The 21,690-nt window shown below is 52.5% G+C and overlaps 1 protein-coding gene across 2 annotated transcripts in view; it reads right to left on the bottom strand.

Moving 5' to 3' along the window:
* Nucleotides 1–21,690, bottom strand: part of PTPRS (protein tyrosine phosphatase receptor type S) — a 216,909-nt gene that overhangs the window by 23,448 nt on the left and 171,771 nt on the right. Inside the window, exons 16-26 of one of the 2 annotated variants that reach the window (XM_067558480.1) lie at nt 20,138–20,331; nt 19,650–19,676; nt 17,477–17,594; nt 13,443–14,033; nt 12,687–12,784; nt 11,568–11,821; nt 9,922–10,015; nt 9,428–9,643; nt 7,204–7,361; nt 3,455–3,567; nt 653–700 (exon numbers count right to left, since the gene is read on the bottom strand). In XM_067558480.1, coding sequence (XP_067414581.1) covers nt 653–700; nt 3,455–3,567; nt 7,204–7,361; nt 9,428–9,643; nt 9,922–10,015; nt 11,568–11,821; nt 12,687–12,784; nt 13,443–14,033; nt 17,477–17,594; nt 19,650–19,676; nt 20,138–20,331 — 1,911 coding nt within the window. Of the gene's footprint in view, nt 1–652; nt 701–3,454; nt 3,568–7,203; nt 7,362–9,427; nt 9,644–9,921; nt 10,016–11,567; nt 11,822–12,686; nt 12,788–13,442; nt 14,034–17,476; nt 17,595–19,649; nt 19,677–20,137; nt 20,332–21,690 lie in introns of both variants that reach the window. The other variant, XM_067558474.1, reaches the window with a different exon arrangement.

Below are 21,690 nucleotides of genomic sequence, written 5' to 3' on the forward strand. Positions count from 1 at the left end.
GACCAGAGAGAGAGAGGACCGTGCTTCCAGGTCAGTGCCAAGAAGCGACACCTGTCACGTACTGGATAGCCCTTTTCCTAGTTTGTCATAAAAGGGTGTCTATGTGGGTCTCTTTGGAGGAGAGAGGAGGGTTATTGTCTTTGGCTACAGTCTTCCTTTTGCCCATACAATGGAGCAACGAACACAGAGGCCCAGAGCAGTGTACAAAGAGCTGCTTTCTCCCACAGATCAGAACGATGCACATTTAGCTGAGCTTTTGATTACTGGTTTAAGTTCAGACTTGAAACACCTTTAACAAGGGGGCCTTGAAACTCACATTTTTTTCTCCTAAGACAGAACGAGACAGACAGAGGGACGGATGGCATCTCTGAAGCGCCGTCCCTACGATATCGTTACCATTACTATCATTTTGCACAAGACCTGTGTTTGGTACTGTAAAACTGGAAGCGCGGTTCAGACAAACAGATGGCACAGGAGAGGGATGAGATGGCGAGAGCCGCAGGGACACACACAGAGGTCAGCAGAAAACAGGAAGAATAAAAAATGAAAGAAAAAAAAACGACAAAAGAAACAAACCAACACCAAAAAAAAAAAAATAAATAAAAAGGAAAAAACTGTAACCCAACAGGAACAAAAACACACAGGAACTAACTTTCAAAGTCAAACTCAGGGTCACTGAGAGGGCTGCTCAGACCAGAATCTGCAGAAAACAGTAAAAAATAAATAAATAAAAATACACGTTTTTTTCTTTTTTTAAATTTCATGCTAATAAAACTGAAAAAGCAACAGAAATTTAAGAGGAAATGAAAAGTTAATTTTTTGTGCTGATTAGGTAGGGGCAGGGCCACTGAAAATTGTTTTATCTCCCTCAACCCCGTGTGCATGCACACACGCTCCCGGGTTCCTCAGTTGCTACTGGGGACAGAATGAAGATTGTCTGGATCCCAGGGAGCCTTTACAGAGAAAAGGACATGGGCCGGTCTTCGTGCCACATTTTATTCAATTCTAGTGGCTCCACAGTGCCCAGAGAGTCTCCGACCTGCACCCTTAGCCATGAATCTCTCCTCGTCGTTGACACACGTCAGGGTGGCGTATTCGAAGAGGCACCCAACTCCCATTGACATTCAGAGGGAGCTGGGTGCCTGACTCGTTTAGGCTTCTTTGAAAATCTCTGCCTGGATTTATCAGCTAAGTATTAAGATAGATTCACCGCCACGAGCTCTCTTTGTGCATTGGTTCCCCAAGGGGAGGGTGGAAACATCACCTGCCTTGAGTGCAGGGGACTGCATTAGATGACCTACTGAGGTCCCTTCCAGGCCTACCTGCTGTGAGTCTAAGCCTGGGACCATTTAACACTACGCTACATATAGCACTGAAGGACACATGACAGACCAATCCTGCTCTGGCCAATGGGTCTACAGAGCTAGAAAGCAGCTCTCTGAGCAAGCCATCCCCCTGCAAGGGCAGGCAAGAGCCCCCCAATAAAGGATACATCAGCTATTACACGGAGACTGACTAGCTTCCTCTGAGCTTGCTGGCTAGGACTGAGATGGAAATGCCTCCAGTCCTGCGCACTTCTCTTACGCACTGGGCTCTGTTTGCAGATGGAGCCCAGGTCTGGAGGCAATCGATATCTAGGTGCTGCAATGCCAATCCCAACCCCCACCTGGGGAACGGGGCAAGCTAAGTTCGATGCCCTGATGCGCAAACTCCAGCTCCCTCCCACTCCAGCCAAATTCTTTCCTGAGGTAGAGGCACTGGTATGACTGGAGTTACCCCGGGGATGAATTCACCCTCCCTGCACAACAGCAGCTGCTCTGTTGAGCATCCCACTGGCACCCGTCATAAAGCAGGCTTCCCCAGCAGGCACTTGGAAATGGTTCCTTTCATGCAACCTCAATTGCTGTGAGTTGCAGCTGGGGCTCCGCTGGGGAAACTGCTTCTGCAAAGGCTGGAAGGTCAGACCGAGCTGCAATAAACCAAGCTCCCTGCGCACCACTTGGCACCATCCGGGCCTCTGGGATTCAGGCTGCAGGAGGATCGTTAAGGGCACGTTGGATTCTTTGCGCCATCAGCGAGGCAGCACCAAGGAGCTGCAGCGTGGTACCAGCATGGGACCCATCGTGCTCTCAGCTGCACCGCTGTTAATCCAGCGGAACCCCATTGACTTTGCTGTGGTTACTCTGGATTGACGCCAGTGGAACAGAGCAGAGAGTGGACCAGAGTCCATGACAACTCGGGCTGCTGCCACACCTTCCTGTGTGTTCAGGCTGCTCTGAACCTGTTGCCTTTGCTACCCCAAGGAGATTCAGCCTTTGCCCTGCCACAAAGCTGGGGCGGCTGGGACTGACGATGGGGCAGGCAGCTCCCACCTCCTCGCTGTGGGAATCTGAACTGAGCACTGCTCTGGTGCTCTGCAGCCAGCCTTGCCCTCTGGTTAACTACCAATTTCCCAGCCCCCCCGGAGAAAACTGAGGCAACCCCAAGGACAGAGATGGGGGGGGGGGAGGGTGAACGTGGGAGCTGCAGAAACATTACTAACGAGCACAAAACGGCAAAAACGACAACCAGTCCCAAAAAGCACAACAAATTCCTTTCCAGGTCCTCCTGCGCTAGGACCCCCGCAGCCGGGCAGCGGGCCAGTGTGCAGTGGTGCTGCGTGGGGAAGTGCCCGTGTCGGGTTCACGTTGGTGGAAGCTTGCAGAGGTGTCATGCAGGTAGCTGACCCATGCACATGTACAGAGGCCCACGTGTGTAGAAGGGAGGGTGCCCGGCGCCTCTCTGCATGGTGGGTAAGTGTATTACCAGCCGGGGAAGGAGACCAGCAGGATCCCCTGTGAGGGTGTCTACACTAAGCGAGAAAACACTGCCCAGCAATTTGCTTGCATGAACGACTGGTGGCCTTGATTCTCCTCGTGATGGATTAATGTGTCCCCGTGACAGAGCTGTTTCCGAGGAACCATTCTGGTGCATCTGCACACAGTGCCCTTTACAGATGTGGTTGCACTGCTGCATTCTGGGAATCCTGTAGCTCCTATCCCTGGGGCTCTTGGGTGATTTCCAGATCTGAGGCACTGCATTATGAGATTGGAGTTAGGAGGATTGGCTAAGTCAGTGCAGTTCCAATGCTCAGGGCTGCCTATCTAACCCAGACTGCACCTCTCCAGCTGACATTGCAGCCATCTGGTGCAACCAATGCACAACGCATGGAGTGGCTGTTGTGTGGGGACACAAGGATGTCGCCACCTCAGGGGGCTCCGAGCCAGGATTTCTTGCAGCACTCTCGCTTAGCATAGACAGGGCTCCAGAGATTTCTCCGCTGTGTCCTTGGCTAGAGTTGGTTCTCAGCAGAGGCAGTATTGCAACAGCCTTAATGCAGGCAGGAAGGGAGGAGGGAAGGGCAGTTACCCCACCTTGCTTTCCTAGGGCGAGAGGCTGGTTTGCAGCCAGTTACCTGGAGTCTGGAAGTTGATGCGTCTCATTTCCACCGGGTCCTTGGGGTGGTGAGGGGTGATCTCGGCATTGTTCAGGAGACATTTCGTCCGCGGCTCAGACTCTTTCCGTTTGCTTTTAAAAATCAAAGCAGAAAAAGCCTGTTGGTTTGGGGCCCTTTGTGACTGACTCGGGCAAGCCACCGGTCAAGTACAGACCTGCGGGAAGTAGGTGCCACTCTCGTGCGAGGCTGGGCCAAACGCAGCCATGTCCTGAATGACATACGGGCTCAGAGAATGGGTGCAAGGCACAAAGAAATGCAACTTGAACTAATGTGGCACTCCGTGGGCATGCAATGCTCACAGTGACTCTTCAAGCCAATAGCAACATCCTGGAAGCTATTCCGCCATACGCCAAAAGCACCTGACAGGGTTTTGTGTAATCATGGGGCTTTATCTAAAACCCCACACGAGCTGCTTTTCTGCTACACCCTCTTTTCATCTTCCCGGTTTGCAAGTTGCACACACGTATGAGCCGACTCACTTTCACTGGCAATGTCATTTACAGCACTGGTCATTTACTGCGCCTTGTCTACACACAAACGTACATTGCTTTCACTAAACTGGAACTAATCCCGGTGTGGACACTCTTAGCTACGTGAAAGAATTGCCATGCTAAAGGTGTGATTTTAAACAGATTCAGTTCTGCTGGTGCCAAAGGCTGTGTGGACATGCTTAATTTGGTTTAGTTTAGCTTGATTCGGAATTGGTTTAAGTCAAACTGAAATAAGACATTCTTAAATCAGAATAAGCGTGCCCACAAAGTGTTTGGCACCAATTTAACTAAGTTGTTTTAAAAAACGATTAAAAAAAGTTAAACAGATGCAACATCCTTGTGTAAACAAAGTATAATTCAGTTTAAGTGTCTTATTTTGGTTTAGTTTAACCTGTTCCTACCCATTTGGATTTGTCTTCATATAACCTTGCCCTGATTTAGTTAAACCAGTGCAAATCCGTGAATGGACACTCTCATACAGGTTTAAAACTAGTTACATCAGTTTAGGTTGCCTCTGCAAATTTACAGGGGCAAACTAAGTGAGCAGCAACCAGGGTTCAATTGATTTAACAGCATCAACACACACAGGGCTTGTCTATATGTAAAACGCAACAGTGGCACAGCTGTGCTGCTGCAGCTGCCTGGCTGTAGCTTTTAAATGAAGACACTACCTATGCTGATTGGAGGGATTGTCCCATTGGTGCAGGTAATTCACCTCCCCAAGAGACGGCAGCTGGGTAGACAGAAGAGTTCTTCCATTGACTAATGCGATCTACACACGGACTTAGGTTGGTTTAACTGCGCTGCTCAGGGGGTGTGGATTTTTCACACCCCTGACCGATGTAGTTAAACCAACCTCATTTTCTAATGTACACCAGGCCAAAGTTGCACCAATTTAACTAAATCAGTTTAAAAATCACTTCTTTAATTAAACCAGTGCAGTGGGGTGCGTAGACCAAGCCTACCTGACTTAAGCTGAATTGCAATAAACCTGGTTTAAACTGAAATAAAGGTGTCCCCCCTGCCTTTTGCACACCTTTAACTACATTGGTTTCAAGTCACATCCTAAGTGAAACCGGTGCAACTCTGCGTGTAGACAAGTTCTGCTCTCGTCCAAGGGATTTTAAACCCCAGGAGGTGGAGTCTACAGGAGCGTCTGCAAAGCGCAGACTGTTCTACTCACGGCTTTGAGGCAGAAAAAGAACGAGATTTGCTTCTCAGTCTATTTAGAAATTTGTTGCAGACCAAGACTCTCATCTATTGTAACCCAGATCCCCTCTTCAGAGAGAGGCCACCTCATGAGCACCCCCTTCCCAGTCTGCACTGCACAGAAATCCCCCTTGCCCCGTGTACAGTAAATACCTACACAGAGGTGCAGAGCAGTGAGTGCATTTTTAGCTGTCTTTTCATGCCCATAGTAGCTGGAGGCAGTGCCATGAGCCCAGCCTGCTCTACACAGAGCACTGCTTGGGAATCACAGCACCTTCCGGGGTGGGGCACTGGTTAATGGTGCATAGCCAAGCCCGCGAGTTATGTCTACCGAAAATTCTCCCAGCCTTGGAAATGGCTGGAAAGTCTCCCAGGAGTTCAGGGAATGTCTGCACAGAGCAATCGCACAGGGAGAGGATACTTCCCCTGGCCTTGCCCTCGGCTCGACTGCAACATGAGCGGGCACGTCTCCGCTCCATTACCCCGACGTTTTATGAGCTGTTTACTGTCACCCTCACTCTCCTCCAAGCAGGATTTGCTTTGGCTTGAAGAGGGGCCATCATACTGTGGACGGGCAGCTGGGCTTTCCTTCACCCCCTCTGCCCTTCCTGCCGGCATAAACACACCCCTGGTATCAGACGTCCTTTAGGACAGTGGGAGTGTGAAGGGTAGGAGCTAAGTCAGCAGAGGCTCATCATGTGGGCCGAGATCTCTGCCCCGACACACAGCCAGCTCAGGGCGGTGGGGGTCTACAGAGATGACAAACCTGGTGCTCTTACCTGTCTGGCTTGCTGTCCGGGGAGCAGTAAGTGGAAGGAAGAAAAGACAAACGCTGGGGTTAGAACAGAGCTCGAACCCTCACGACTCCCATGGAAAGGCGATACCAAGGGGAGGAGTGGCACGAACAGACCGCGAGAGGGGGCTCCTTAGCCCCCCGTCCCCAGGATATTCAGACATTTCAAACCCAGTGGGGATAAAACAAACGAAGGCACAGCCAGCAGGGCAGTGACGGGTGTCCAAGAACATCCCCAAGGGCACGGGCAGAAATCTCCAGGCAGATGAAAGAGCGAGCATGGCACAGCATGGCTGGTAGAGCCTGTCTGCCACCACTGTCCCTATCTGACTTGCCCTGGCAGAGCCGCTGTCATCTCCCCTTCCTTGGCTTGTTTTCTTCGTCTCTCCCAGTCCTTTTCTCTGTCCATTCCCACTCCCTTTCCCTCAACCCGGGCACTCTGCACATGGTCGGGCTGGGCCTGGCTGCTCCCGCAGCTGGGCGGAGTGCCCTGGGGCAAACATGCAAAGGCCGGGCTAGCAGGCTGCTGCCACGACTTGCTGCTCTGGGCTCGTGAGCAGCTCTGGAGGCTGGGCTACATTCGGGAGCAGCGAGGGAAGGCGGGTGGCTTTCAAGGAGCCTCCCACAAAAGCACGAAGTGCCCCCACTGCTCCTCTTCTCCGTCTTTCGGTACCCACCGCCCCCAGCTGGAGAAGTGTCCCACAGCATCCCAATGCTCTCAGCTGTGTGCTTGCGTGAAGCACGCCAGAGAGAGCACTGGAGGCCTTTGTTTACCCCCACTTCGGAGATGCTGTGGGCATCAGCAAAGCATTCCTCCACATCCCCCAGTCGATGCAGCTCAGTGCTGAACCAGAGGGGAATAGCCCAGTGCTGGTGAGCTGAACATCTGTCCTCTAGGACCTGGGCTGAGAGCTGCCCAACTCATTTCACGGAGGCCACTGAACCTACCACTAGATGGACATGGCTTTACTGACTACGGACCTGGGCTGGATTTGAACCCGGTGGAGGTGTCTGCCTCCCATTATTATCCCCTGAGCCGCCCAGTCTCTCCCCATTCACCCAGCATTTCCTGTCCCCAGCACTTTGCTCTGTAGCTCTGACCAGGGGACAAGTCCTCAGCCCAGCAACTTTGATACAGAGAGGGCCATGCCCTTTAGCACCTGCAGCCAGAGGCACAGGAGGGGGCCCAGAGCTGGGCGAGAAGCCTCCCTTACTTTTTGTAAAGCAGGATGGCGATGACGATGCATATAATAAACACCACGGCCAGGACTGGCCCGATGACCCAGATCAAGCCCTCCTCTCCGTCAATGATCGGCTGCGGGTCAGGGTTGTCCAGCTGGATCGGGTCGGAGAAAGGACTGGCTGCAAACGTCTGGAAGACACCCAATATAATAAGACAGCATTCAGAAAAGGGGTTGGGCTTGGGAACAGCCAGAGCTTTGCTCAAGAAAAGAAGCCTCTGTAAGGGATACAGACCCATAGACTTTGAGGTGGACACCCACCTCTAACACACGGGGTTAAGAAGAAACTTCCTCTATAAGCAACTTTCCCAACAGCTTGTCCAGTAGAGGGGTTCAGGAACCTTTCTCTGAAGCAACAGATGCGGGACACTGCCAGACGGGATGCTAGATTAGATGGATCGTGGAGACCCCACGTTCCCATGACTGGCCAGACTGGATTAGCCCCAAGGGCCATCTACCCTGTCTCCAACACGGTCACTACCAGCTGCTTCAGAGGAAGGAAACTTGAAGGTGGCTTTTAGAAAAACCTGCTGGGCAGGCCTCCATTTCACATAATCCCAGTGGACACACACACACACACCCCCACTTTACCTACAACTCCTCACCTCGCCCTCTGGATTCGGCGCTCAGCCGGGATTACATTGAAACGGGGGTGTGGGGGGGGGGAGGAGTAAAGACAGGATTAATACCCAGACACAGAATGATCTGTCGACTTTTCTTTCAAATTAATAAACAGAATATTTCTCCCCTTTCCCCTCTTCAGCTCAGGCTGCGCTCCTACTGCAGAATCACTGACATGCTCCACCCCAGAGGAGGCTGCATTTCTTCCAGAGGAGCCTTGTATGTTCATTCCCTTTGGATGGATGGGGACGCTACAACGCAGAAAATACAACGCCCTCTCAGCCAAAAGCTTCTTGTGTACCCAGACAGGCCCCAATTCCAGGGAAATGCCCTCCTGGTATGCAACTCAAGATACCAGAATAATATTGAACCCTTAGTGCTTTCCATTGTCAAAGGGAGAGATTGCCACCCCCATTTTACAGACAGGGAAACTCTGGCACGGAGCAGTGATGTGATTTGCGCAAGTGAATGAGTCGGTACCCAGAGCAGGCTGACAACTCATGGGTTGGTGGCATGCAGCTTTATGCTCATTTCCCCAGAGCAAGCTGCCTCCCCTTGAAATTCCATCTGCCCCAAGGCATTTGGATGAAGGGGATATTCCTGTTATTTCAGCCCATTGCTAGTGACGCTGGAGTACCGTGTCCTTAAAGCAGAAATTATCACCAGCAGGAGTAATCCGATTGGGAAATCCGTTCCCAGGCGTGTCAGCCTAATCCTTTAATATTAAATAGACAACGAAATATTTATTTCCACCCCCCACTCCACCCCACTTTAAAAACATGATTGCAATAACTTCTTGCTACAATTCCGCAGGGGGATTTCACGCGATTAAGTATTAGGCTGTTTCCTATTTTGCATTAGGAAAAGGGCAGGTGAATATTAAAGCAATTGCTCTCCTAGGGTCAAATGCAGGTCTGTGCAATGCCACTGCAAGTCCCGGGATTGCCAAGGGTGTAGAACAGAGCCCAGCACCTGCCAAGCTGAATCTCTCTGCAAGGCGCTCCCCGCTCACTCTCCCCACACACAGGACACATTGCTCTGAAAGCAGGACGTCTGCCTGGGTTTATTGCTCTACTGGGGGAAGGGACACTTTTTGCAACAAGTTAGGGTCCATCCTTGGGTTCTTCGAACCCCTGGGTACCTCTGGGCTGATATTTCAGTATCTTCCAGTTCTAGACTCACAGCTGGAGCCCAAGTGTGCAAATCCACCTCCCAAAGCATGCCTGTAAAACGCGAGAGCATTGCACTCCACCCGCTTCCCAACGTGGACCCATCTGGCTCCCCGATCTGTGTGTGAGTGCCTGTTTGCAGCCATGGGCATGGGCATCTGCAAACAGCCCAGCTCACAAATTTTGCAGGTGGATTTTGGAGACCTTTTGAAAACGTGGCTCCTCAAAAGCTGTTTTAAAATGTTCTCGGAGGAATATGATTCTCAAGCACCACCCGGAGGATACTAGGGCACAGGCTGGATTGTGAAGTCATTTCACCTGCAGCAGCTGGCTCTGGTCTGTAAGTGGGATAGCAGGATCACCAGCTTCTAAGAGAGACAGGCAGCAGATGAGCAAGCAACACTTACTGCTTCGAAGTCCTGGAGCACCGCCAGGATGAAGATGACGTATTTGTGTCCCGGCTCCAGGGCTTTGTTCTCAAAGTTGTCATAGTGTTTCATGTCCCCCAGGATGAAGTGGGAGGGCAGCGTGCGGAAATGGGCAGCAATGTATGGCTTGGGGAAGTCCAGCTGTCGGGAATGACGGAGGCTTCGGCGCTGAAGCCTGGAGATGTCCTGAATCAGCTGGGAAACAAAAGGATGCAACGCTTGAGACCCAACTGCTTCGGTGCAGAAGGACCGGGAGGAAGGGGAGGGAGAATTGAACTCTTCAGTGGAAACACATTAGCTCTGCTTGTTCTACATGCTAGGGGGGATTTGCCCTGCCCCACACTCTTTGCTTAGGGCTGATCTTCCCAGGAAAGGGGTCAGTGGTGTGTTACACGTCAGCGAGTCGATTGCAACCATTTGCTCTGTCTGCAGAGGTGCCTCTCCCTGCGACGGGAGTGGAGTTGACCACTCACCTCCTCCAGGTCCATCTCCTCAGGGCTGCTCACAGGGTTCACGAACTGGCCACTCCTAGATTTCTTTAAAGGCACCACCACGATGTAGTAAGCCCTGAGTCAGGAAGAAAGAGACAAGAGGGATGAGTCTGTCGGTAGGAATCTCACACAGCCCCTTTGGCGCAGTCCCTAGAGCTGATATTTCCTATGATATTATTTTTCTACCTGGCATTACTGTGTGTTATGGAAGGAACCTGGCATGCTGCTGATGGGAAAGCATCTGAGCAACGCAATGATGATAGTTGTTATGAGTTAGCATCGGTCCCACGCCACCTCTCCCATCTGCACCCTCACTCAGCAGCTGCAGTACCTCCATCTGCTGCAGGCAGAGGCTGCTTGCTGGCTGACGCCCTGCATCCCTGACTTACACCAATGCCGGTGCTGTGAATGGAGGGCGGCTGTTTCCTCCTCTCCGAAGACCACCCACCCCGTGCATCACGGCAGGATCTGAGCGGGCACCTTGCAGAAAATGAACCTGCCCCCCACCCGCGACTCTGCATCAAATTATTTTCCTCCAGCCAGCCGCAGCAATGCTGTGGGCGGCTGTCTCCCTGCTCGTGCTACAGCAGAAGCCTTGGGTTTGTCACCAGGCCCCTCAGATCCCCTCCCTGAGGTCACTGTGGAGGGGGACGGGAGAGCCAAAGCCAGTTATCTGCTTTTAGGCACCCAGCGTTGAGTAAAACATTCGTTAGTTTCCATCCTGGCACCAGGGGCTCTTTTATTTTTTTCCACGGGTCCTTCCTTCCCTGGCAAGCCTGCCTTTGACACCTGAGGAGGGGCAAACGCAGCAGGGCAGACTTGTAGAGGCTAGCACGTCTCGCTCTCAGGGCCTGTGCTATGGGGGAAGTTGTCAGGTTGCAGTTCCGACCAGCTGTTCTAGGCAACTCTGCCTCCTTAGTACCCTTGTTTGTAACCCCCTATTTAACATTTGCATCCCAGCTGAGATCAGGGCCCCGGCAGGTCCTTGCCCCCAGACAATTTACAATCTAAGAGAGAGATTTTCCAATGCACAGATGGCTGTCGGCCCCTCCCTTCCCAACAGACAAAGGATGGATGATTATCCCCATCAGGCAGATGAGGCCCAGTGCAGTGACTTGCCCCAGGTCAGACAGGGCATCTGCCAGGGCCAGGAATCAAACCTGAGTCTCACGAGCCTTTGCACCAGGGCTTTCCTTCCTCTCCGTTTACAAGGGCTCGTGCTGCAGCAAGGTGAATCAAATGGCAAAGTGACCTCGGGCCGGACAAAGGAGGCTGCCTAATAAGGACACCGATCTTTTCCCGCCTAGGTCACCAGCTTGAACCTGCATCAGCGGTGACCGGAAGCCAGGGCCAACTCTCTGGGGGCTGTTTGCCGGTCCGCGGGGAATGAGCCAGCGATCTCTGCCTGCTCCTAGCTGGTCACCTGAATGGGCCAGGGCGGCTGAACATTTCTCTCGAGCCCAGGGAGGCTGCTCCTCCACACCAGGGGTGAGGCATGCTTGTAGGACAGACAATGGGAAGACGCTTGCTCTGCCACTGCCTGTGCCGTGCCCATTCTGTGGCCACCGGTGTGGCCCCGTGCCTTGCGATCTCCCAGCACTACGTGCATTGCAATAACGGGGACCTACTGGACAGGCACGGTGCTCTTCACATCCGGCAGGATCACCACCACGTTGCCGTCCGCGTCAGCCTTGTGAGTCACCTCCGGCTTCTTGGCCAGCATGTCGGCGGCCGTCCAAGCCGCCACGTTCTGCTGCAGGCCGCCCATGCTGTTCCCCCGGTTTGTCAGGACAAAGTTGTAGAACGTGTGGGGCTTCAGGTGGGTGATGAGCTTTTTGGTGGTGCGGCCGTCCACGTCGATGTTCAGCTCATTGTACTGGATCTGAGCAAGGCCAGAGCACCCGGGTGAGTTGGCCTCCTCTGGGCAACACCAGACAGCAGCCTCCTGCCCTCCCCAGCCCCCAGGAAACACGCAGCATGAGGCAGCAGCCCTGCCCACACGCAGCTCGGCCTCGCAAATGGGAACGGGCGCCGGGGTGGGGAGCAACAACCAAAATCCTTTGGCTTTCCAGAGCACCCACCCCCGTAGAGTCTCACAGCACTGTCCAGGCATGGGATGAAGCCTCACCGCTTTCCTGGGAAGCCGCATTCCCATTTTAAACATGGAGAAACTGAGGCACAGAAAGCTGAAGCGACTTGCCCAAGGGCAAAGTGACTCAATGGCAGAGCTGATGCTCAACCCCACTGGTCACATCTCCTAGACGCTACTCCCCACCTGTGGCTGGGAACAGAACTCAGGCATCCTGACTTGTAAGCCCCCCGTGCTCTAACCACTAGACCACACTGCCCCCCCTCACCTAGCCAGGAATGGAACCTGAGTCCCAACCCTCAGTCCCCTGCTCTAAATGACACTGCCTCTCAGAAAAGTTTCCGGAGGGGAGGGAGAAGAGGCTGTATTCCAAAACACCCCCAAAAGCCCCTGTGGGTTCACGTAGAGGTCAGCTCATAATGGAGACGAGCTTCCCACAGTCAAACTCCCCATGGGCGCAGGCCGGAGCTGTTGGACCCCGAGTCGAGACAAGCTCCTGTCCAGAAGTGCCCCTGGGAGCTGGGTTTAACCTGAACTACGGGACCCACGATCAGGGGAGGAGGAGGGTTTAACGTGACAATACCATCCCCAAATTCTACCCCTTGCTGCCCTACAGCCCCCGGGGGGCAGGGAGGGGGGAGCCCGCAGTCCCACTTGCCTTGTAGGGGATGGGAGAGTTGTAGTTCTCGGGGAACTCCCAGCTCAAGAGGACAGAGGTCTTCATCACCATCTTCACCTTGAAGTTTTTGGGTAAAACTGCTAGAAGACAGTGCAGAAGGAGGGGGGGAAGAAGGGGGTGGGGGCGAGAGAGCGGAGGGGCTATCAGACACCGACACCAAGGGGTTGGCTGCACTGACACAGGGAACAGAAGGGCCTGCTCCCTCTTCCACACTCTGCTTGGGTTTTGCCTGAGTCCTATCCCCGCTGCCCCTTCCCAAGCCAGACCCTAGCCTGACCCTGAGGCGGGTGGAGGAGGGTTTCTGCCCAAAGACATCCCACCTCCCCCCACCCCATCTGGCCTCCTGAAGCCAAAACCCTGACACGCTGGGCGCCCGAACAGCTGCTGCGGTGAACGAGGCTCTGGGCGTCCGGGGACGAGAGCCCGCCGGGTTTGCGTTTGGCATCTGGCTGCGTGGCGGCTTTGCGAAAGCTGAAGAAAAGGCTCGTCCCACCTGTGAGAGCGGCTGGCCCGCCCCAGTGCCGGTCAAGAGGGCGCCTGGACTTAACTTGGAAGGAAGTGGTAAAAGGGACTTACCTGGCGAAGGCAGAGAGAGCCGCGAACCCGCGCGTGAGACCCGGCGCTTTGCGTTTACTCACCAGCCCATCCTAGGCTGGCTGGACCACCCCGGCTCTCTGCCTCCCGGCGCCAGCCCCGGTTACAAGGGGAGAGAGAGGAGAAACCGGTAAGTCCTACCTTGGTCCAGTAGGAACGTCCGATACTGGACAGTCGGGCTGTATGGCCCGGGCCCTTTACTGGTGTGAGCACGGATTTTAACATCGTAGGCAGTGTTGGGTTTGAGACCGTTGAGCGTGTATGAGTTCTCGGGGGAGGGGGACAGGTCTTTTTCCAAGGGGTTGCCGGGAGAACCGGCTTCCCGGTAGGCCACGGTGTACTTGACAATGGCTCCGTTCCTCTCGGCCAGCACGGGGGGCAGCCAGCCAAACTGGACCGACATGGAGGTGATGTTGCTCGCCTCGAGGATTTGGGGGTAACCTTTGGGGATGTCTTCTGGGATGGTCAGCTCCTGCACAGCCTCCTCCCCAAAGCCAGCCCGGCTTTTCACGGCCAGCTTGAAAACATACGTGGCGCCCTTGTGGATGTTGGTGGCGGTGTACTTATCCTCCTGGACCGTGAACTCCAAGGTGGCGAGGGGGTCGATGTCCTGGCGACCGAACTGGAGCCGGTAGCCCATGACCTGGCCCTCGGCGTCCAAAGGTGGCTCCCATTTCACCAGGAGAGAATTCTCCTGAGTCGGATGCACGGACAGGATGGGCTTCCCTGGAACTGGGAGAGAACAGAACACAAGAGACGAACACAGTTAAGCACCAGCTCTTCTCCTCGCACAGGGGCACTGGGGTCGGAGAAGCTGGGTGAAGGGTCAGAGCAGAGCCATCTATCAGAGCAGGCACAAGGAAATCCTGGCTTCTCTTGTTGGCTCTGATGCTCTCTTGCTACATAACTTGCCTAAGGCCACGTGGATCAATGCTTTTGAGTGGTCACTGATTTCTGAGTGCCAACTCGAGGCACCTTCAGACCTGAATTCAGTAGGGCCAGGCACCCCCACCACCACTGACTCCTTGTTGCCCTGAAAATCAGGCTCCAGCTGTCTCGAGTCAGGCTCTCAAAATCCGTGGCCACTTTCTAAAGCATTTACCTTGACCTCGCTGTGCCTCGGTTCCCTCTCTCTGAAATGAGAACATCAACGTTTGCCCGTCCCGTAGGAAGCCTTGTGAAGATGAATGGGTTAATGTTCGGACAGCATTTAGAATCACAGATTCCAAGGCCAGGAAGCACCACTTTAATCACACAGGGGATCAGAGTAGGTAACACAGGACAGACAACGTCCCCAGAATAATTCCTACAGCAGATCTGTTAGGAAAACACCTTGATTTTAAAGTTGTCAGTGATGGAGAATCCACTCCAACCCTTGGTAAATTGTTCCAATGGTTAATTACTCTCACTTAATATTTACACCTTGTTTCCAGTCTGAATTTGCCAGGCTTCAATGTAGGAAAGGAGACATACTATCGAAGTGCTAAGTCTTACTCCAGAGTCAGGTTTAGACACACAAGTTCTGATACTTTCACTCCCTCCCCCCAGTGTTCTGCAGAAACAGTCACATGGTCACAAGGATAGGACTTGGACCCCAGATCCCAGGAGTCCAGTTTCCAGCCACCCGCTGTAATCGCTAGACCCAACTGAGTCCCAGAACTGGGAAGAGAGAATCCAGGAGTCCTGTCTCCCAGCCTCCTGCTATAGCCACTAAATAGCACAACTCATGCAGAAAAACAGGGCTGGAACAGATTGGAGCAAGCTGGAAAGCACAGAGCTGCTGAGGATGAAGTAATGAAGGATGGGAAAGCTGAGTTTCTGGGCAGCCGGGGGTCATGAGCAGCAGGCACGAGGCCAGCCGAAGCAAGTTTGGCAGGTGTCCGATCGCCCAGCTAGGAAGAGAAAGACGGGGGCAAATGGGGACTGGAAACTGGATATGGGTGAAGTGGAGGAGAAGAGAGTCTCTGTCTACTGAGTTCGGCTTCTCCCCTCCTGGAGGCAGGAAGGGACATCACAGGGACATGGTTCTCAGCCGGCTCCCTTCGCAAACTGTCAGTTCTACTGAGTTTATGGGATATTGCGGGAGTTTGGTGGTGCCACTGCCTAATGAGCCCTGTCCCTGCCTGAATGCTAAATGAGCTCATGGCCGGGGTTTAGATTACATCTGCAGGCCTGAGGGTTACTGGAGCCAGAGTGGCGAGGGCATTAATTCCGGCAGCTCATGCGTCATTTATACTCACTCCACTCTATTAAAGATCTAATTTCCTTCTCTCTCGGTTGAGGGGGGTGGTGGAGAAGATAGACGGAAGGACACTGGGGTTTCAGAGAAACACAAACCAGCTCTGAAGTTAATCTGAGTGGGGACATGCAGGTGAGGATGTGAAAGGTGCTTTGGGGCTGGCTGAATCAGCTGAAGCGGCATCATGCGGCTGAAAGGGGTGTGTGTGTGTGTGTGTGCGCGTACACTCTCTCAGTGACCCCAGCAGGACCAGGGGACACTAGGGAAGCCTGCTTGGTTGGAAGCAGCAGCCTCAAGATGTGAACACATGGGCACGGGCTGCCTGGAACGAATGTTTTATTCATTTCCAATGACTAGAGAATGGCTGGCGAATACTGCTGGGAAAACCTCCTTTTGAAACACTTAAGAAACACAATGTTATTACTGAGAAAAACAATGCCATTATCTTTATGTCTCAGTTTTTATCACAAACGTTACTATAATCAGCCTGGCCTGGAAATATTACATTTGCACCACAAATATAATTTGGGGCGGGGGGAGGGGAGAGGAAAGGGGAAAAAAAGTGTTTTATTTTGCAATTGGTTTGGACACTAAAGGAGAAAATTGGATGTATTACAGTATTTAAATTCAGCCCCTAGCCCTGAATGATAAAGAAAGAAATCTCACCTCTTGGAAGGTATTGACTCAACAGCAGAAAAGAGATAAGAACGTTTCAGAGCCATTTGAAAGATATTTTTTTTTAAATAGCTATTTCAAGTTGGGGGAAATTGAGTTTTGGGTAATAGCTGCTCTGCTGGAGAAAACATATCTGGTTGACCGATGCACCTATGCCGCCAATTCTAATGGGAGAGATGAGGAGGGACCACAAGAGACAGAGAATGAGTGACAAAGGACCAGGGAGAAGGCTACAGAAGAGAAAACAAACAGGGAAGTGAGACCAATGAAGAAGAGAGTGAAAAAGACAAAGAGGAGGGAAAGAACTGAAAGAGGGAAATCTAGGCAGAGTGAGAGGATAAAGAGAAGAGCGATGGGTGGGACAAGGGAAATGCTAGAAAGAGGTATGCTGGACTGAACTGAAGTGGCCTGGAAAGGAATGCGGTGCAGATGCCTGGCTAGTTTGCTGCTGGCGTCTGAATGAAGTTTGCTTACGTGTCTGGAGGATTTGTGTCATGAGGGTTTGTCCTCTTAAGTAGCGGGACCATCTCCAGCTGGGCAGGAAAGGCCACATTAAAGGGGAAAGGCAGGAGGGGCGGGAGAGGAGTAAACCCCAATGCTTACTGGAGACAGGATGCATGGAAATGGATGGGAATGTGAGTCACAATTGTGGCTTCTGCCCTTCCCATCCCAGGCCAGGGCGCCAGATTCCTGGCTGTCTTGCTCATTCAGCTGCGGCTCTGCATTTAGCACCGGGGGTTCCCAGGTTAATTACGCTGTATTTGACCAAGGGCCTTTGATCACTGGCGTGGCTGCTCACAACATTTCCAGGAGTGGCTGATGTCAGTTTATGCAGCGGCCAGGCACAGAGGGAGGTAGAGAACCCCAGAGCCGAGAAGAAAAGAAAAGGGAAGAAAAAGCAGCAAGAAAAGAGAGAGACAAAGGAAGGAAATGGAAGTGGAGAAAGCTGCTGCCTGAGAGCATCGCTGAGAGGAGTGAATGCGAGAACATGGTGGGCAGGGAACAATAAAAGCAAAGAGAGACAGAGGTAAATGCGATTCTATGGCGATGCCTTGAGATGTATGGGGAAGGCGGGGCTTCAGAGGGTCATTCGCAGGTCTAGGCAAAGCAGCTTCCCGATCCAGAAAACCTTTCAAGTACTGCAGAGCTGAGGTGAGCTGTAAGAGCGGAGGAGGAATTGCAGCAGAGATGAAAGGAGGCGAGTTTCTCCATTTCTGGCCCTGGAGGAGAGACGCGGGTGGGGAAGGGGAGAGCCTCTCACCTGCACCCTTGGTCACGACCAATTTGGGTTTGCTACGGGCGCCGTCCCCCTTCATGGTGTAGGCAGCCACCGTGATGGAGTACGAGGTCTCGGGCTGGAGGCCAGCAATGATCATTTCCTGTTTGCAAGTTCCCAAAGAGAGAAAGGGTTTATTTTTATTTTTATTTTGAACAAAAACATTTTTTTTCTTTCAAAAGTCTCAGCCCTCTCCAGCATGCAGGAACGTTCACTGACACTGAAAACACCAGGCAGTTGTAGGAAAACACGGAGATTTGAGGGGAGCGGGGGAGGAAGGGAGGGAGGGATAGCCCTTTGCTATGAAACACAGCCACCTCTGCTGTGAACAGCCCCTCTTTAGACAGACCAGGCATCCGCAGGGACCTGGATGAAACGCACGCTCTCTCAAATCCACCTCAAACGCACCCCCTGTCTCAACACAAACTGTTTCAGCCATGAAAACACAGCCGGGCTCTTCAAAGCTTCCTGCTCTCCTCTTCCACACTGTCTCAGAGGAGAGAGCCGTGGTTTCAAGGAGATTAAACTCCCTCTACCACACCCGCCAATAAGAGACTTTTTTTTTTTTTAATTGCCTTCCGTAATATTAAAGGCATTGCTTTAATGCTAACTGCAAGGCGACATTTGCTGCCTTCATGCTAGGCTCTGCGTTACGTTTCCCACACACACCCCCCATCCTCCATCACTCTCACCACTCTCTCCCAAGAGCATTTGTTATAAAGCAGGACTCTAGCATGGCCCTTTGCAGTGAGGTATTCTGCCCTTCGAAGACTCTGTCCTGAGAACGCCCTTGTTAAACCAAGCAGGATGGGCACATGCACACCAGGGTTTTCCTGGGGACGGAGGTGAAGGGAACCTTGTATTTGTTTGCTCTCTCCTCCTCTACAAAGTCTAGGCCCCAGACCAGCACTTGGGAAAAGTTTACTGATCCTGAGAACATTTGTACTGCCCCAAAGTGGGGCAGGTAGTGAGAGAGTGGACCTTAAAAACAACATGTTCCTGATGAGGAGGGATGGTCCAGTGGTGAGGGCACTGGCTGTGGATTTACAAAACTTGTGTTTGATTCCCTGCTTTGCCCTGAACTTCCTGTGTGACTTTGGGCAAGTAATTTAGGGTACAACTAGATTGCCAGCAAGGACCTACAGGCTGGCCAGGGCTGGCCTGGGTCAGCTGACGGGGGCTCAGGCTCGAAACTGCAGTGTAAACGTTGGGGCTTAGGTTGGAACCTGGGCTCTGAGACCCTGTGAGAGGGGTTGGTCTCAGTGCCTGGCTCCCAGCCTGCGCCCTAAACATCTGCCGTGCAATTTTCAGCCCCGCAGCCCACGCCCCAGTCAACTGACCTGGGCTCTGACATTTGGCGCCGCAGGTCTTTTATTGCAGTGTAGATGTACCTTTAGGGTCTGTCTACACTGCAGCTGGGAGCGTGCTTCCCAGCTCAGGGAGACAGACACACAGCACCTCTGCTCGAGCGCTCGTGCTAAACAGAGCAACATAGGTGGGGCAGCCTGGGCAGTGGCAATACAATCCTGCCCGGACCCGAGTATTCAGGTTAGCCCACCTGACCCCTGGCTACACTGCGGTCATTAGCCCAGCTAGCATGTCTGTCTATTCATGCAGGGAGACAGGAGGGCTGATGTTCTACCCGTGCTCCCAGATGCCGTGCAGACCCTAGAACCAGCAAGTTGATTTTAAGGTCCAGTCCCTTGTGAGGTGCTAGGGATAGCAGCGAGGGCTTTATGCCAGTGAATAGCTGGGAGTCTGAGCTATTCAGCAGTGGACCAGGTCCTGACATAGTTGAAGACCTTGTTCCCACCAGCCCATCTTTAGATACGCAGTTCAGTTTGGTCCCAATTCAATGTCCAGATTGCGTCACTATTGAGCAGCTGCTGACTTGGCCTTCCCGGGGTGGAGGGGCGAGGGGGGGAAAGGCAAGGAAACCCTGCGGTATCGCATGTGCTGATGGACTCAAGGAGCACTCAAGACAGCAGAGGGAAGTGTCCAGGGTGGGGCGGGGACGATGCAGAGAAACACCATAACGGGCTTGAAAACAGACACACTAGCACTGAAAAAATAAAGAGGAGAAAAATGTCACACCACAAATGAAGAGGGTGGAAGGGAGAGGACAGAACTGGGACCAGGCAGGGAGCGTTTTACTTACATATTCAGCAGTGTCATCCGTTTCCCACTGAGCAGAGAACAAGAGAGGATTTGCAAGTCAGAACACAAGAGGGAGAAGAGGGAAGAGAGAGAGAGACAGCATGAGGAAGAAGACCCCGGGCAAGTGGCTACTGAAGGTCAGAGGTTACTAGGCCAACGTGAAGGAAGAAGCAGAATGGGAGAGGTTAGTAGATTCCGCAGTGACCTCCGCTTGATTTAAAGGAATGGGGCCCAGCCCTGGGCATCTCAGAAACGGGAAGGATGGACCCTACTTATCCTGGTGTTGGGAGCATGGCTCATGCTCTTCCTCAACAGCTACAGACTGGCAGCGTAAATGAACTGGAAATGATAAGGGACTCATTTATCAGAGAGATGCCGTGCCACTGTTACCAGCATTTTGGGTCACATGGGGCTATAACCCAACCAGATGGCCAGAGTGCCCTCCCCCCAAGGCTCCATGGGAGAGGAAAGGGGGCAGAAAGTTCTCACCTGGGCATCAGCCAGCATGACATCCTTGATCTGGGGCAACCCCTTGGCCTCTCCGTTCTCCATGCGTACATAGTGGACCTGATAGCCGCGGATCTGCCCGTGTTGGCGGTTCTGGACTGGAGAGCGCCAAAACACTTGGATGGCAGTCGAGTTCAGAACCTCCACCTCCACTTTACGCGGTGGGGCACTGGGCACTGTAGGGAGCGAGAGAAAAGAGGGTGCAGGCGTTAAGATTTAGCGCTGGATGCCCATCTGGCTATCCAGTTGCATGGGGCTGGCACCCACTGCATCCAGAGCCTTGTAAGCAGGCTGAGAGTCAGCCAGACACGTGGAAGGCCACCACATCCGCTGTGGGCCTTCACGCTCCATGGGTTGGCAGTGTCTGGACCACCACAGCATAGCTCTGTGATCTGGATGCATGAAGGTGGGCTCGTTTCTTATCTCTCTACTCTCAGGTCAATCTTCATTCCATGAGCCTCCTCCCGAAAACTGCCTGCCCAGAGGGAGTTGTATAGTTCTGGATCAAACCCCGAGGCAAACCCCATTTCTGAGGAACTAGTCCAGGGAAGCTCTGTGCCTGAGGGACATTGGGATGATGCTTGAAGCAAGGGAGATGGGACTTAAACATCCCTTTCAAGCCCTCACCTCTCAGGCATTTAAATGCACCTGGTACTCAGCAACAGCGGTCTGATCTCAGGGCATGAAATGGGAAGAGAGGCCCTGGAAAGGAACTGAGATTGGGAGCAAAAAGTGTATGAGAGCCTGGCCAAGACAACACTGCAGCTCTGTCCCCTATTACTCTGAGCAAGGTATTACCTCCATTAGTGGGTATCGTGTTAGGATACAGGCAGAGGGACAGGCGGAGGGGAGAGCTGTTAAAGGTGACCTGCAATGGAAAAGAAAATTGGACTCGGGTCCTTTTTTGCTTCTTTGTGATGGAGGAAGAAAGCCCTGAAAGGTTTTGTTTTTTTAGATTGTTTCCCCTTTTTTCCTTGTTTTATTTTTCCTAAGAAATATTAAGTCAGTCAAGTCTTTCCTGCTCTTGCTGGAGGTCTCCTTAGGAGAACCAGAGAGAACCAGAGAACTGGAACAAGAATTCTTGTCGTTCTTAAATGAAGGGACCGGGGTGTTAACAAAGAGATCCTTTCTCCTGTTTGTCAGGCTTTTGAGTTAAATATGCATTAATGACAAAGATGGGGGAGCGGAACCCTCACATATTTTAAAATAATTCTGGATACTAATCCTGTCCCCTCTCAGTGACTCTGATTCCACGTCCTTGATATCCGAGATGTCATAATTTAACTAGCGATGGGAGTTCCTGGGGAAAGCAGTGTGGACAAGACTTGAGTGCCTGGATATTTAAAAAAAAAAAAAACAAGCAGGAAAGGAAAGCCACAGAGGGCCTGATTCTCAGAGAAGCTGATGTCCATGGCAGCTGTGGAAGACAGGTTAGGAAATCTGGGGATGGGGTGAGGGGAACCTTCAGGCTTTCCTCATGCATCACAAATGGTGACAAAAGAGCCCAAATAATCCAATGTCTTTTCCTTTGCAGG

The sequence above is a fragment of the Emydura macquarii genome, unplaced genomic scaffold (genome assembly GCF_026122565.2).
Source record: "Emydura macquarii macquarii isolate MOO-44397 ecotype Brisbane River unplaced genomic scaffold, CSIRO-AGI_Emac_v2 contig_306, whole genome shotgun sequence".
NCBI classification, from domain to species: domain Eukaryota; kingdom Metazoa; phylum Chordata; order Testudines; family Chelidae; genus Emydura; species Emydura macquarii.